The sequence below is a fragment of the Volvox carteri genome (genome assembly GCF_000143455.1).
Source record: "Volvox carteri f. nagariensis unplaced genomic scaffold VOLCAscaffold_12, whole genome shotgun sequence".
NCBI lineage: Eukaryota > Viridiplantae > Chlorophyta > Chlorophyceae > Chlamydomonadales > Volvocaceae > Volvox > Volvox carteri.
The window spans coordinates 13168-29831 of record NW_003307555.1 but is presented as its reverse complement, the minus strand read 5'-3'; the positions used below and the strand labels follow the sequence as shown (position 1 = coordinate 29831).

Sequence of the window (16664 nt, the reverse complement as noted above, 5' to 3'; positions counted from 1 at the left end):
ACTCTCCATATAACAGAAATCGGCCGAAGCAGGATGATAAAAGCATGCAACAAGATTGCGGCGCCAAGGCTTCAGCAATCGCACATAAAAAAACCGTATACTCCTCGCAGTATCATGGCTTGTTCCCAAGCATTAAATACACCACCACTCGGCGAAACTACATAGAAGTATCCGAACACAACAACTTGCACGGACACTTGCTAGACCAAGCAACAGCGATGGATCTTTAAATTCAATGATAGAAGCTCTCAGCAACGGCTCAGTAGCACACATCGAACGCCTTGCCTACACTTGTCTAGGTCATAACTCCTACAAAAGCCACGCTTAGACGTGCAGTAAGCTACGGGACCTAATGCCACCGAGCAGAGCCAGACACCGATTTGGCTCTTACGCGGCATTAAGCAAAACACGACCTTATATCCCGGTCCTCATGCCTAAGGGGGCCAACCCATCCACTACGATGAGGCTCATGGCCCACACCGCCCTTCCCTCCCAACACTCCATGGATAAGGTGCACACCCTCCGTCGCCTTTCCCTCCAAGTCTCCCAAGCAAAAGTACATGCGTAGCAGCAGCAGCAACAGCAGCTTCATTATCCCGCGGGACCTTCATAATGCTCGAGAAGCTCCGCCGCCTCCTCCCACCACCACCACCACCGCCGCAACCAACACCGGGTGATGCACTGCCACCGGCCACACCTGCATGCGACCAATCAACACATCGGGGGTTGGACCTCCGTCAGCGTTTTGGATTACGCCTCCCTAGGCATGATCCCCGCCGCCTCCTTCGGTCCGCCAACCGTGTCACCCGCATATGGGCCACACCGTCACTGCACTTCCTCCTCCTCCCAAAGCCACGTCAAGATTTGCGTGTCAAGCCGCGCCAGGGTTAAGGAGTATAACCGAAATGCCATGCCACCCAACGGCCGTCTGCGCCCGCATCAGCTAATAGCTCCAGGCAGGCTGCCGCTCGCTCCACACACACTCCGCATTTCGTTGTTGCGGGTACCGCAAAGTCTACTCATGACGTCATGGCTAGTCCAGAACCCCCAAATCCGACCCGATCAAGAGCCATTCGGACCCGCTGGGGTCGATCAGCACCTCCACTCCCCCCCTCACCCTAGCTTCCATGGAGCGAGCTGTCAATTGGTCCTTAAAGTCTATGCGCAGTGCACTGATAAGGTTTCTGGCTGTAGTTGCCGATGTGAGCGCCCCAGGACTCCTGGGACTAATCACCTGTTGCCATGTGCCGAAACCCCTCCGCCAAGCAGCTGTCAGCCCGCTTATGGCGGGTACGTAGCTTCCTGCTTGCCTATCTGCCTGCCTGCCCGCCATCCGGCCCGTGCGTGTACCTGCAGGTCTATCTGTCTGTCTGTCTGCCCCCTGGTTGCTGCATGTCCCTTTCATGTCCATTTCTTCACTACCGCCCACCTGCCTGTCAGTTAGACAGCCGGTTCACACGACAACAACAACACCAAGATATATTTGCAACTAGTGTACATGTCGACAAACCTGCTTGCATACATAGACCCTTATTTCTGCTTGCGTTGCGCAGCGTTTAGGCCTCCCATAACCGTCGGGGGCATTGACCCGCGTCGACATATACGTTGACCCACACTCACATGGGGGGCGGCAACACACAAGAAGAGAGGAGAGGCTGCGAAGAGCCAGACCGCCCACCTATACAACAAACCAACTTCCTGCCGTACGAACCAACGCCCCGGGAAAACAAGTTCCTCCCAAGAGGCGCCGTACTGCTGCTCAACGCCGTGTCGTTCTTCTGTCACTATCAGCGGCACAACACATCCTGCCTTACCCAGCCTCGAAGGCCGCCGCAGAAGCCCCCCTCCATTCCCACATACATAAATAGTTACGCGGTCGCCACCCAGTCACATAACAAAACAAAAGGGTAAAGCCTCCTGCGGCATCTTCGCACAAAACAGAACCTGACATCGACCGCGCCCAGCGGGAACAGCGTCAGGGTCATGAGCGGGTGTTGCCCAGCTGCCCAGGTCGCCACCGCCCCCGGTCCTGCTGTGACTACTAGCTAGTTGCTTGCCCACCCACCACCACGGCAACTAAGCAGCTTTGCTGACTCCTATACCTACCCACCTACCTACCTACGTACCTACGTACCTACCCACCTACTACCTACCTACCTGCATCTGTAACCAGTAAGTCTACTCCACTGCCCATGCCCTTCGAGGCATCCCCCCTGCACTACGACTGGGTGCTCTCTATTTCCCCACGTCAACATCCCCTCATAGCACCACCACCACCACCATGCCACCCAAGGTGCCGTACCCGAGGGGCACGAGGCCGTCCTCCTCCTCCACTGGAGGGAGACGGCAAGTTACCCTCTCCCCCGGCACCCCGCCTGCGAACGAGGTCCGGGGCCCCTCCGCCTCCTTCACTCCCCCCCAATGCGCGGTCCGAGGTATTGCGCTGCCTGGTACCCCTCCCCCTTCTGGGCGGACGCAAAAGGCACGCGATACAGACTGACATACATCAATGCATACAGACATCCAAGAGCATAAAAAGAGCATAACAACAAACTGCATCACCCCCGGCAGCAAACCCCTGCGTGCGGAACTGCCCCCGCCATGCGACCCTGTTTTGCCGTGTGACTGGGGGCGCGTCGAACCACCAAGGGTCGCATCATCCATTCTGCCACACGCCCCTACAACGGCCCTGGCTGGCCGCGTGACTTAACTGCAAAACACACACCAGCATGTTGTAACACCTCAACCCAATCCATGCACACGCATATACACGGACAAGCTGGTAGACGATAAAAAAACCACATCATCCATTCATATTCCCCACCTGCAATAATAACTAACAGCCACCACCGACAGACTACCTCTCAACCGCCTCAACAGTGCCTTGCCTCCCAGAGCGCCCCCTCATCCTGAAGCGAAGCAATCTCCCACGTTCTGCAACTCCCCGCCCGCCCCCCCGCCTTGCCCTTACTCGCTGCTAGCCATGATTTCCAAAACCCCAACCCTGATAGAAAAGTAGCGGTAGTAGTGGTAGTGGCAGTGGTAGTGGCGGTAGCAGCTGTAACTCTCCTCCCACCAAACAGAGGTGTGCGGCCAAGAGGTCCGCTATATTCGGCCCGTGGAGTGGCGCACACAAGTTGCCGCCCTCCCCCGGCTCCCCCACCGCGCCCTCCCCCTCCTCCTCCACCACCTCCGCAGCACGAAGGTAGTGGGCACCGGCACATCAATAAGGCCCTCAGAGCGGGGCCCAGTGCGCGGACACGGACAACCCCCAAACCAAAAATAGGTTCCCCAGCGGCCCTAAAAAATCCCGTCAACCCCACCCCTAACAACCAACAACCCTACCACCGGCGGCGTGCTGACTTGCGCTGAGCCGTACCACTGCCCTCCCTGGCCCTCCTGCGTATACCCTCGGTGTGGGAAAAACGTCACCTCAACCACGATTGCCAGCGCCTGGTACAACAAAACCCCGCCACGCGCACCCGGACCCACAGATGCGCATAAACACACACAAACACAATGCCCTGCTCGCCTTGTCCACCAACTGCCTGTTAGCCCGCTGAGCCCCCGGTACAGAGCCCCCGTACAGAGCCCCGGTACTCGGACCCGGGCGGCAAGCAGCTCACTGTAGGTGCCTCTAAACATGGCGCTGTAACCGCCATGCCGGGTGTCGTGTAAACCTCTGCAGAGAGTAAAGCGCGGGGCAAACTGCAATGCGCGCCGCCGTACAGTGCTTTTCACTACTCCGACTCCACCACCTCTAGTTGCGGCATCTGCTCCAGCACGGAGGGCGGCACTCGCAGCGACAGGCGGTTGTGGGCGATGGAGAGGTACCTCAGGCGGGTGCAGGCGGCCAGCCAGGCGGGCAGCTCGGAAAGGGAGCTGGGGAGGGGGTGAGGGTGAGGGTGAGGGGGGGGGGAGAAGGTAAGCATAGGGACACCGTCAGGGGGCTGAAGGACACACCGAGCGGCGACACCCCTTCCGGATCGAACCCTGCTTTCCCCCAACCTTCAGACATCCCCCCAGCTCACTTGTTGCTGAGGTCCAGGTGCTGCAAGCTCGGTGCCAGCTTCCTCACCCAGGGGGGCACCGCCAGCAGCCCGCAGTCGGACAGGACCAGGGAACGAACAGATGTCAACGTGCCTGGGGAGGGGGAGGGGGAGGAGGAGGAGGAGGAAGAGCCGGTAAGGAGGGGTGGAGAACCCGCAAGAGAAGGGAGAGAGCGCCATGGTAGATAATCATATGTGTGTGCGAGGGGAGGAGGGGACGGAAAGGCAGCAGCGCCTTTCCACTCCCACAATTCTGTCCTCACTCCACCATAGTCGCACCGACCTACCCCCAAAGTGCACCGTCCCCTCCCCTCCCCTCCCCTCCCCTCCCCCCAAGCCTACCCAGAACATCGGAGGGAACCAGGTTGTTTGCCGCCAGGTCCAAATAAGTCAGGTTGGCGGCCAGGAGGCGGAGCTCCTAAACCAACAACCGACAACCAACAAGGAACGGTGCAGTTGGGTTGGTTGGTTGATAAGAGAACCAGGTGATGAACCCGATGCAAGGACCCGCGCAGGGAGTCGTGTGATTAGGAACAAGATGGCCCGGTGACCGCTGAGGGCGTGAGGGTGGATGTGGGGGATCACGATGACGCAAGGAGTCAAGGGGGGGGGGAGGAATTCGCTTTAGAAACCCACACGGGCCGTAGCTCCTCTCAGCCACGTAGGGGCCCCCTCACCCCCCGGGGGCCCCCCCACACCCACCTGGGGCGGTACCAGTCGACACCTCACGTCGCTCACACAAGCAAGCTCCAGCCGCCGCAGCCGAGGCAGGCTGCACAGCAGCGGCAAGGAGGGCCCCATGCCCCCCAGCCAGTTGTACGAACACGACAAGACTTCGACGTGTCTCAATGCAGACAGGGAGGCAGGCAGCTGTCGTAGCTGGTTGTTATTCAGCAGCAGGCAGGTGACGGCGGAGAGGCGGCCAATGTCGGCGGGAAGGGCCACCAACTTGTTGCGCTGCGGGGGGAGGGGGGGAGAGACGAACCACGAACGAGGGGACGGGGGGGGAAAGACGAACCACGAACGAGTGAAGCTCCTGCCAGGGGAGGGGAGGGAGGTAAAAGCTACAAGTAGTACGGTAGAGGGTCACTGCGGAATTCCGGAGCAGGGTGGTAACGGAATGCATCAGAGGTATTCCGCCACAACTAGAGGATATGGCTGCAGCCCGCGGGTGCCGGGGGGTGTGTGTACGCGGCGCACCCGCAAAGAACGAGAGGGCATAGAGCACGGCAAACACAGAGAGACAGACCGACTTTACGAACGTAACAGGCAGGCAGGCAGACGGACAGGCGCTCTCCCTCCCCCGTTCAGCGGCCCACCTGCAGATCCAGATGCTTCAGCGCGGTGAGCTGAGTGAAGTCCGCCGGGAGGGCGGTGAGGCCGCTGTGGGTGGGGAGGATGGGGAGGGGGGAAATCGTTTTACGCAAGCGCCCGACCGGAGGGGCCGTCAGACTCCCGCAACCCCGGGGGCAGTTGGAGCCCTTGGGGCCCCCATGGAACTCCCTCACCCTCCGAGGGGCGAACACCCGTGTCCGGGGCGCGCATGTCCTTTGTAAGCTTGGCGCCTGACCCCTCTCCCCCGCGGAGTCGGCCCCCCTTCCCCCCTTGCTCCTCTACTCCCCCAACCCACTTTAGTGACAGGTCCATGTACTGCAACTTGGACAGTCCGCCCGACACCCCCCTGGGCATCAATGACAGCGAGCAGTCCTGAGGGGGAGGGGGAGTGGGAGGGGGGGCCCAGCTACTCAGCATCGAGTCAAACAATATCCTAAGGGTTCCAATGGGAAGGGAAAGAAGACGAAGGTATCAGGTGCAAATGAAGGGGGAGGGAGAGCTATAGTGGGAACAGAGTGTGTGAGCTGGGGAAGGGGGGAATTGGACATGAAACGGAGGGGGAAGAAGGGGAAGGTGTGTGTGCCGAAGGACGACATGCGCACCCGCCAGCCTCCCGCCAGGCGACGACCAAACATGGGACGGCCCGAACTCCCCAGCTCCGAATCCCAGATGCTCCCCCCGGCCCCCACCTGCACTGCCAGCCCGTAGTGAAAGTATCCCCCACCATCACTCTCACGCACATGTAACAACCCTCATTGTTTTGCCCCCTCCCTTCCCCCCTTCCTCCACCTGCGCCACCAGCCTCGTAAGGCCCGTCAGGTGCTGCAGCTGCTCCGGCAGCGTCACCAGCGACAACCTCACCAAGCTCAGCGAGGTGAGCTGGGGGGCGGTACGGCCCGCGTGCAGCCACAGCAGGCAGGGGGGTAGGCCCGCGGACGGGCGCTGGCGGCCGCGGATGTGCAGCTCCTGCAGACCTGGGTCGATGAGGGGGGTTGGGGGGAGGGGGCGGGTGGCAGGAGGCTGGCGTGTACGGCGGCGCTGCGTCTGAAACGGGATGTGCAGCTCGAGAGGATCATAAGCCACGGGTGGAAAAACGTGAGCGCTACAACCCAACCAACCAACCAACCAGGATCCCGCCCCACCGGCTCGCCTCATCGTCCGCCGGTCACGGTGGTACCTTGACCAAAACCCTAAAACCTGCCACAGTGTTCTTCCCCCTCCCCTCCCCACCGCTCCTACTCCCCGTCCCCGAACCACACCGTAAGAACAAGGTATCTACTTCCCCACCCACCCGCCCCCCTGGTCCTCACCCGTCAGCCGCCCGCACCAGTCGGGTAACCAGAACGCGTGCTGGTGGGTGGCCCCGGGGCGGGAGATGGCCCGAGTGAAGGACTTGATGCCCGGGTCGGCCAGTTCAGAAGCATCCAGAACAAGTGGCGGCGGCGGCGGCGGCGGTGGCGATGCCTCAACACCGGCAACAGCTGCCGCCTCAAGTTCCACGACACCGCCTGTTGGCGCTGTGGCAGTTGCAGGGGGGGTTTTGGCGCTGTCCAGACTGACCCAGTCACGGGTAATGGCATCGGCACCGTCGGGGAGGGGGCCGTCTTCCTCCGCGTCTGTGCAAGCGGCGGGGGTGGTAGTGGCTGCCGCCGTAACTGCCGCCGCTGACATGGGGGATGCCAAGAAGGAGTTTAGGCGGCTGCTGACGGCGGTGCCGCTGCCACTTCCCCCGCACGCGGCCGCCGTTAACCCGCCGTCAAGTACAGGAGAAGATGCTGCCGTCGCCGCGCCCCCGACGATAACGGGTCCCAACCGTACGGCAGCCAACGCAGCGCCGACGCTGGCCACCGTGCTGACGCTCACGGCCGTTGCAGCGGCGCCGCCGCGGCTGGTGCTTGCGCCGCCGCCAAGCGCGGCGGCTGCGGCGACATCCCGCGGCCACGGCGTCGCTGGAGCTTCCAGTAGCGGCGCCGCCGCCGCTACTGCCGCTGCTACTGCCGGTGAGGGTCCGGATGGCTGTGTCCCGTCCACAAGAGCCTGGGGGAGGCATGCGGTGGGTGCATTGGTGTCTTGCGGTAGTTGCGATGGGCACGTAGGGCCCTGACACCCCATGACAGGGGGGATCTACCAACAGGGCTGCGGTGACTTCTGGATGTGTAAGTGGGGATCCCGCCTTTTCTGAAACTTGCAAGTGGGCGGAGTAGCTGGAAGGGGGACCTCGAAGCGAAGAGAGGGACGGCTGTGTTCGGCAAGGCAACTTGAGAAACGGGGTGGAAAAGCCTGGGCACACGTGTGTGTGTGTGGGGGGGGGGGGTTTGCGTGTGCATGTGGCTAGGTGTGGCAGGGTGCAACTGGGGTCACGAATACCCGGGTAGAGGTTTGGGGGATTGGATGAAGAATTGAACTGGTGACCGGGAAACGGCGCAGCTCAGCGATCTAATGCAGACCCCCCCTGCTGTTGAGAAGCTGCACCGCTTGCTAGTGAGACACCCGCGAGGCCCTTCCGGGGGGGTGTCCGTCATTCAGGTCATCTGAGCGGAACACAGCGCACATACCCGCTGTTTCGGGGCGTACGTTAGTCCCACATACCCCTCAGACATACATCCACAAGGACAGCACGCACCTGTGCGCAGACCAGGGAGGCCCAGTGCTTCTGACCCATCCGCTCGCTGAAGGTGTCGCTAATGTGGAGGGAGGTAAGGGACGGCATACGGGAGAGCGCTGCCAGGAGCGTGGAGAGGCGAGCCGAGGCATCGCGACAAAGGGATGCGTGACCCACAAGCCTGCGCTTGCCAGCACAAGTGAAAGATCGTTAAATGATCAGGAAAAACTGAAAAAGGTTAACAGAAAATAAAAATTGGGAGGACGGATGTTGGAAGAAAGGCACAACAAAACAATGAATGCTTGAAAGGAATAGTTAGAAATTATGACTAGAAAATCGAGGGAAGAGATGGATTGATAGTCGGGAGGTGGCGGCTTCCAGCGAAGGACAGGGCGGCTTCAAGGGGTTGGGATTCAGGCATACGCCGCCCTCGAGCAGTTACTCCAACGCGGTCCCACCTGGTATCACAGCGGGTTAGATCGCAGTTCGTGAGAAAGGGAAAGCGTTGGGCGATACCGGCGACTTGCTCGAGGCTGGTGCAGGCAGGTGCCAGGGACCTGAGATGGCTGTTGGTTGTCGCGCGCCAGTGCACACAGACCAAGCGAATGGATGCGACATCATTCTGACAGAGACCGCACTCGTTGATGATGTACGCCAGCGCGTCGGCGGGTAAACTGGCCCAGCATCTGCGTATGCCGCGGGCGCACTTTGGTCACTGCGAGTTTGCTGCCAATACTTCGAGGCCGACGCGGTCCTCCATCATAGCCCTTAGGATCTATCCACAATAGCAGTCAAGCAACTCGTAAGGGAGACTGACCCGGTTCAGAGCCCCCGGGCCCAGTCAGCTGAAAACAGCGAAGCAAGCATCTCACTGTAGCCGAAATGGCTACAGTGCACAATCCTGAAGGCAGACCTACCTGCTGCCACTATTCATCCTGTCTTTTGTGTCAAGGGCTGACTCTTCGGGATGCCGGTGGCCGGAACACCTAGAACCACAACCCACGCCGCCTGCAAACCTATTTATATTTCTGTTACCACTACGGCACTGTGCAATAATTATAATGCCAATCCCTGGGTTACGATAAGAGTCGTTCGCGTCACTTTCTTTCCTTGGATGGATACCTTTGATGCCGCCTTTGGAGTGTAAGGGAATAACTACGGATGGCAAGCATTGTGGACTGCGGCTCTTAGAAGGCAGGGTGTTGGCGAGTGCTATTCCCGTACGGTCTCAATAAAAACCGCCTGGTCCGTCAGCATTTTATCCATCACATCCAGCTTCAAATGTCATGTCCTGTAGGGCCTTGGAAAGGTTTAGCATGCGCTAGACAAGGTTAAACGGACAAGTAACTTTTGATTGCACGATATCAATACCTCTCAAGCATTGGCTGACATTGGCTGACATTATTTTACAAAGTTTTTTAATAAGTTTTACGCCATGCTTGCGTCTTCGCGGCCCCGCGTCACAGGCGTAGGGTTCAGGAATGGCCGAATCCTGGGCCGGCCAGCACGGGGATTAGCTGTTTGCGTCAGGGCTAGTGCTGAATATGAGGCTTTAAGGTGCGATATGGCGCAACCTACATCAGCCCTTGTTGATACACTTTACGCGTGGCAACGTTCTGGCCAGGGGCAAGGTGGCTTACAAAGCATCCAGCGGAGACCCTGTAGAGCTTCTTAGCTTATGGGAGGTGAGGCCGCTCCTGCCGTATCTCAACCTTTCGCAGATCTTGGAAGGCCCCTTCACCCCGCTAACGCCCTCATCAGCAGTTTCACCATCCACGAACTTTACTGTACAGCCCAGAGCGACTCCCCCCTCATGTAACTCTCTGTGCCGCATTTGTGCATGGATGAAGTCCAGTACACCAAGCTAGCGCAGCATAGAAGTCTATGGGAAGCTACCTCTACCCCCGACCGCCCTCGCCACTCACCGAGGGTCCCAACACACACCCACTCTCGGGAGTCGAGTGTGGGGATATGGACCCATAGGCAGCTGCTTACGTAATCCATTGTCCTCCAACCCTCGGCATGATCGCTGTTGGCTGATGTCCGTCCGATCATGTGCTTTTTTCCCCGGACCCGGGATCTGGAACCCCTTCGTTTCGTTGATTGGGGGTCTTTCCGAATCAGCGGGCGGGCTCCTCTCCGCACTCCCACCCCGCCCCGCCGCCTCCCTCCCGCTTTTTCCCCGCCATCAGCCCGCCCCCACCTCCAAGGCCGTCATCTCGTTCCTGACCCACTTCGCGGACCTGTCCTCCTGGGAGTTTGCTCAAAAGCTGGTCAAGGTGTGTCGCTGGGGGTGTATGTATGCATGTATGTATGTGTATGTATGTGAGATGACACTGTGGGCCGCGAAAGCCGGCTGCGGAAGCCAAAACACTGCGCAAGGAGCACACAGCAGAAGCAAAAAAGATGTTTTAGATCATATATCGGCAGTACAAGATGCTGGACTAAAAACTCTGGATGGAGGTCAAGAAGTATCTCGTCCACAGGGCCTGCTGGCAGCCGGCTGGGGGCTGTACTAGCCAGAGCTGCTTGTAGAAGACACCTACTACCGCCGCTTCCTGAGAAGGCTGTAGATGCCCGGTGTCGATTTGCGCCCTCACTGCCTGAACTACTGGGTACTTCTGGAAGTAATACATTGCACGGCGAGCAGGCATGACCTGCAGCCCCACCGAATGCGCCGCACCCACAGCATTCTAGGATTATGCGGGCTAGGTGCGTGTTGCCAGGTAGCGGGACGCCAACCACCGCCAGCCACCACAGCGTCTCCTTATTCTCATTTCCCCTTGTACCCGGGATCATAAACGGGCCTGGGTCGCCTGGTAAGGCTGATGTCTGCCGGGGTCGGCGGTGACAGTCCTGCGCGGCAGGTCCCGCAAAACCCTGAATTTCATTCACTAGGCGCCTCCTCCTCTCCTCCGTAGACTTACATTGCAGCTGTGTCCCCTGGGCAGGCCATGAGGCGAGCCAGCGGGACTGCTTCCGTCGCCCCAGCTCGGCACTGCCCAATTCGTGTCGCACACCCCCCCTTTCCCCCTTTTTTAAAAACAACGACAGGTGATTCCCACCCTGGAGGGCTCTGGAGTGCGTTTCCTGGCTGTAGGTCTGGGCAGTGTGGGCAATGCACAGGAGTTCGCCCGCACCCTCAACTTCCCCCTGGACCGTCTGTACGCAATGCCCGAAGGGGGGGAGCTGTACCGACAGCTGGGGTTCAGTGCGGGGTTCGCACCCGACCTGAATGTGAACCCCTACCTGAAGCTGGTGCCCATGCTGGCGGGGGTTGGGTCGCCGGGGACTGTGCAGGAGGTGCGTTCACATGGTGCCGGGGGGGGAGAGGAATGCCATGTCGTGAATGCCTGAGGGGGAAGTATTCATCAGACTTATGATCGGTAATCAATCGTGAGGCACTAACAGCCGGAGTCCCAACTCCCGAGCAAGAGCGTCTGAGGGGGAGGTAGGGCAGTAGGGCAGATGGGAAGGTTGGCGGGCGGGAGGCAGGTAGGAAGGCGGATGGCGGGCGGAATGGAGGGCAGAAGGGGGCGGCGGGCGGGGTTCAAAAGCATCAGCAGGGAGAACGGAGGCAGCGGTGGCACACGAATCTTTACCGAAGCGCGCGCTCCAGTTCAGCGACGTGTCATTAGTCTTCTCCAGTACGAACTGTAGAGGCAGCTACATGAAGGTTTCAAGTGGTTGTTGGTTAGAAGAGTGATATGAAGAGCCTGTAGAAATAAGCGGTGTTGTGTTGGTGAAGGGCGACTGGGTGGTGGTGGGCGGCTAGGACTGATTGCAGACAGCGAGGGCACCTAAAGTCCTAAAGACCGAATGGAACCTAGAAACCTTCATCCCGATTTCCTGCGCTACGAAACGGACCAAGCGGAAGGTCATGCTACCATAGGGCGAGCGATGTGACGGCATGCAGGGTGGGCCCCCCCCCCCGGGGCACAACGAACCCTTCCCGTCAAAGAAAAGGTTGTCTGACACTTGACACGTGAACTAAGGGATACGACAAAGGATGTCACCGGAACTGCAGCAGCGGGAAGGAAGAAGATGTCGCAGTAGAAAGTATTTGGGCATTAATGATGTAAAGGTACGGAAAGAGTACTGGAGCTTAAGCAAGGTAAACGGTTAATCCTGAGACCAAAGAAGAGCCTTGTTTGCGGTGAGATGGTTTTGATGTCTGAGCTGCGATGAGGGAAGTGCCGACGGTGGAGATGCTGTGAGAAATGGGGCGGGCAATAAGGCGAAGGGGTGCGGGTATGCGGCCAAACGACAGCCCGCTCATGAAAGCCCCCTGCAGCAGCACCAGGCGGCCCCAGTGTGTATTCACATGACACACCGGGTCTGCGGTTATGGAGGGGCACTACGGCAGATGGGATGGGCAGGTGGGAAGGGCAGGTGGGGTAGCTGGGTGGGCCGGGTGGAGAGCACCGAGATAAGATGAAGGGCCTGCAGGTGAACTACTTGGGCAGGTGGAGGGCTCGTATCATCTCATCGCGGTCGGGGCTGTACCCATATGGGCTTTGCCTCTACTTCACCGTAGTGCTACCGGTCCTTAACGGGGGGAAAGGGGCAAAGGAGGAGTGGAGTGGAGGGTATGTGCGTGCGTGTGTTCCTGATACTGCTGATATTCGCACTGCATGCTGGTTCTCGCCCACCCGCTCACCGGTTATCACCGCAGTTGCTCACAGCCTCGACCCCCACCACCACCAGGTGCTCCGCGGCTATGTGGGCGACAAGACCGCCAAACCCGTGTTTGACTCGCCCACCCCCTTCGACGTCCTGGGGCCCGGCTACCAGCGGCCCTTTGAACTGGCCACTCTGCGGCTGTTCAACATGATGGGCATCCTGCCAAAATGTGAGCATTTGTTTGGGTTTGGATTAGGATTTAACGGCATGAGAAGGGCATGAGAAGGGCATGAGAAGGGCATGAGAAGGGCATGAGAAGGGCATGAGGCGGGTGCGGGATTGGAGGACCCAGGAACACCCTTCTGCCAATGTCGCTCTGGATCCTCTCCGCGGGTCGGGGGTGGAGGGGAACAACGGGGTCTATGCTGCGGAAGGAGAGAGTGGGAGAGTCGGGGCTTCCCTGTAGCCCGTCATTCGGGACATGATTGAGGAAGTCAGCTTCGCAGCTCCCCCCCTCACTCCCCCCTTTCTGATACGGATTGGCTATACTTTTCCGTTTTTTAGTTCTGGCGGCTTAGGTAGGTAGGCTTTCCGACATCATCTTCACTTCGTCATGCCGAGGTCACGGTCGCCACGGACGCCTTTCGGTCAGTTCTACGTTTGTTACTCTCTTGCCCTGGCAGCAGCTTCAATCGTGTGTGGTTCGTCTTTCCCCCCTTTCTGAACCCCCCCGCATCCGCATCTTCTTTCACCTCACCCATCGGGAACAGGGTGGTACAGGACCTTCCTGAAATGGTCGGGTTGCCGGTTTTCCCCTTCCCATGCCCGTCGGGCCCACCGGATAGCGTTTTTGCATATCTTTCAATTTCTGTCGGGTGCCCCGATAGCCCATCCCAAAACCTGTCGGGTGACGCAAGAACGAAATTTCGCTGTGTGCCGCTTGAAATTACATTTATTCGTATTTTATATGCGCAGTTTCCAGTTCTCAGCTTGCAGTTCACAGTTCTGATATGCACGAACAAATACACACACACAGCAACACATGCACGCCTGCACGTCTGCCTGTGAGCATCACAACCCGAGCTCTTCAAGGAGACCCTTACACACCGTAGGACTGGAGAGGAACATCTCCTCGTCCTCCTCTTCGTCCCCCTCATCGGCAACCTCACTGCCAGACTCACTGGACAGTTCTGGATGTCACCCATGACCAGTGCAGTGCGGTGTGCGCAGCAGTGGACAGCGACTAGGTAGCTGACGTGCGCGCGCCGCAAGCGTGCCACCACACCGTTTCGCTTGCCCAAGTATGCTGCACCCCCATCACTCGAAAACGCAACAAGCTTGGAGATGGGAAGATTCAACACATCTAGCACTTTCACGAGCAGATGGCATATCGCCTCGGCCGTTTTTTCTGCAATTTTTACGCAACACAGGTATTGCGTGACAACAGCTACCCTCTTCAGATCAATGTAACGCACGTAAATAAGAATGTGGTCCTCCCCAGTAATGTCCGTACTGCTATCCACCATGAGCGCGAAGTAAGGACTTTCACGGATAGCGTTGAGCTGGGCCACGAGAAGGACTTCACTCAACGCCAACAGGCACCTTCGGAAGTAGCGCTTAGCTGTGTACTTGTGCGTGATCGCTGTGTGACCAGCGGCGACAAGCAAAGCTAGCGTGCGCGGCCACTTCCTCCCCGCCAGCCCCTCCTGGATCACGAACAGCACGACGAGCAGCAGCAGAGGTGCCAGGGAGAGCACGCCCGACCGCTTGCGGTCGTTACCTGCCTTTGCAGTTATATTTGTATGAATGCCATTATGTATCGCTCTAGCTGTCCGTCGCCGGAGGGCCAACCGACGACCCACGGCACCCGATCGGGCGGTCCTAGCACCCCTAACCCTGTCGGGTCCCCCGACGATAGCCCTCCGGGCCCCGTCGGGGGCTCCCGATGGCCGTTTGGCGTTTTCCCCCTTTTTCGTCGGGTCCGCCCGACAGCATTTTCCAAAGCCTGTCGGGATTTTCAGCACAAGTGCCATTCCTGTCGGGACCCGATCGGACTGTACCACCCTGATCGGGAACCTCCCGCTCTGACCGAAGCCTAATGCCAACCTCATGCAGCGGCCCCCACACACCTCCTCCACAGTCACTCCACACGCCACAACACGATTAACCCCCAACTCCCAATCACCCCGCCACCCGCCAGGGAGCGAATTGTGTCCCGCCGACCCCAGCTTGCTGACTCAGCAGGGCGGCTGTGTGGTGTTTGCCGGGGAGCAAGTGGTGTTTAAGCACGTGGACAGCGGCATTCTCCGGTACACGGATGTAGACGAGATTTTGAAGGCGGCGCTGCAGGCTGATTACGCGCCCACCACGTCGGTGGCGGCGGCTGCGGAGGTGCTGGAGGAGTGAGAGGGGCGGGGATGGAGAGGCTGATAGATGTATGTGATGTGGGAAGAGGCGGCGGCAGGGGATGAAATGGCTGGTGGCGTGGTGTAGGAAGAGGTGGAACAGGTGGCGGCGGCGAGTGGAAAGGATCGAGGGGGAGTTGAGTGGGATGAGATGTTGTGAGGGAGCAAACGACTGTCTAGTGGTTTCGGTGATCCTCCCGAAGTGTGCAGATTTGGGGAAATGGAAGGAGGGGGGAAGGAGCGCACACCAGGAGGGCGAGTTGGGAGAAACCGTTGTTTTCAGGCGCTGTGTGTGTCCATCAGGAGGAGACGTGCTGGTGTGTGGTGGGATTGTTTTCGTAAAAAAATTGTGGGTAGTGTGCAGGGAGGTCAGGGCCCGTCCAGTACAGCACAGGGGCGGTCAAAGGCTCCAGGGTGGTTGCTTGCATGGATGGGGGGGGGCCGACTCACCGCGATAGTCTGATGTGGTCCCTCCGTGACCCTGTGGTACCTTCTGGTACGTGCCCACCCGCGTTGGGAGCTGTGTGAGGGCGTTAGTGTGCACCGTGTGGCTGTCCATCCTGGGTTTGTCAACCTGCCTGCGGGGTGCTGTTTACTCTGTGTTTACTTCACGTGACTGCTGCTAACACCGCTGCCGATTGTATTATTATCACATACAGCTGAATGTTTCATGGTCATGAAATAGCGGAGCAAGAAGCGATATGTTGGCTAATCTCTTGTGTGTGTGTGTGACATGGCCATGGGGTTGTGTACCCCATGCCTGCAAACCGCCCAATACGAGCTGAAGGCTCAAGGGCTGCCAGATCGCCTATAAGCACCATCCTACCTCGCACTTCGGACAAAGCAAGCGATAAAGGAGACAAACGACCAAAGAGAACGATAGAGTTGCGGTGGGACCACATATGTTCCAGCATCCTTGCCAGACGTTCAGGTTCCCACTTCGTAGTGTCCTTGATATGCTCGAAGCGCGGAAAATCCAGGTGGGCAGTTGTTAGAACTTAGGGTCGGTCATGACTTTCTTGGGATGCAGGGGAGGTCATGCCTGGGATGGCCGAAGTACGGCACTAGGGATCCCCATCCCGTTGGGTGGTTGGTCTCCCCAGTTGGGGTTTTCCTTTTTCATGGTTGATGGCGCGTGTGGTATGTCCCACTCTGCTCCTTGGGGTGGCAGTGTGTGAGGTGGATTACTGTGATCCAGTGTACTGCCTGCACTGCCTTTGGAGGTGGGTAGATGCAGCGGTGGGTGGCCTCGCCTCGCCTCGTATCACTCGCCTTAGCGCCCCCTACCGCTATGCCCTGGTAGTTACTCGGCATGCTGGGGTCCCCCTTCTTGTGAATTGGGGTAGTTGTAAAATGTCATGGGAAGTCCCCAGCCGCCCTGATGTGGTCTAGAAGCACGTGCAGCACCAGAGCAAGCTAATTCACTTCCTGTTGTGTGATGTTTAATTGAGACACTTAAGCGTATGGGCGCATGCTTCTGTGCCGTGCTGGGTGTATGTGGAGACGGGATGACCAAAGCTCTTTAAAGATGGTACATGTTATATCAGCGGGGCCATGTGACGTGGGAGAGAAGGAGAAGATAGTATGGCATCGCGGTTGGAAGGCTTTTATGTAGGAGACTTCGCGGGCTGTACCTACAATAAATCAGCC

General features: G+C 58.8%; 2 protein-coding genes across 2 annotated transcripts; one reads left to right on the top strand and one right to left on the bottom strand.

Moving 5' to 3' along the window:
• Positions 1-3740: 3740 nt before the first annotated feature.
• Positions 3741-8920, bottom strand: VOLCADRAFT_89242 (uncharacterized protein; the record flags this gene model as incomplete). Its single annotated transcript, XM_002948857.1, has 11 exons — positions 3741-3882; positions 4032-4143; positions 4392-4467; positions 4752-5006; positions 5369-5432; positions 5680-5756; positions 6174-6358; positions 6695-7421; positions 8008-8167; positions 8445-8672; positions 8904-8920. 11 exons carry the CDS (start codon positions 8918-8920, stop codon positions 3741-3743), a joined length of 2043 nt encoding a protein of 680 aa, XP_002948903.1.
• A 501-nt stretch (positions 8921-9421) lies between these two features.
• VOLCADRAFT_89241 (uncharacterized protein) lies at positions 9422-15015 on the top strand (the record flags this gene model as incomplete). The annotated part of the gene is made up of 6 exons (XM_002948962.1): positions 9422-9543; positions 9611-9671; positions 10179-10265; positions 11041-11289; positions 12694-12838; positions 14810-15015. The coding sequence occupies 6 exons, from the start codon at positions 9422-9424 to the stop codon at positions 15013-15015; spliced, it is 870 nt and encodes a 289-aa protein (XP_002949008.1).
• Positions 15016-16664: the final 1649 nt, after the last annotated feature.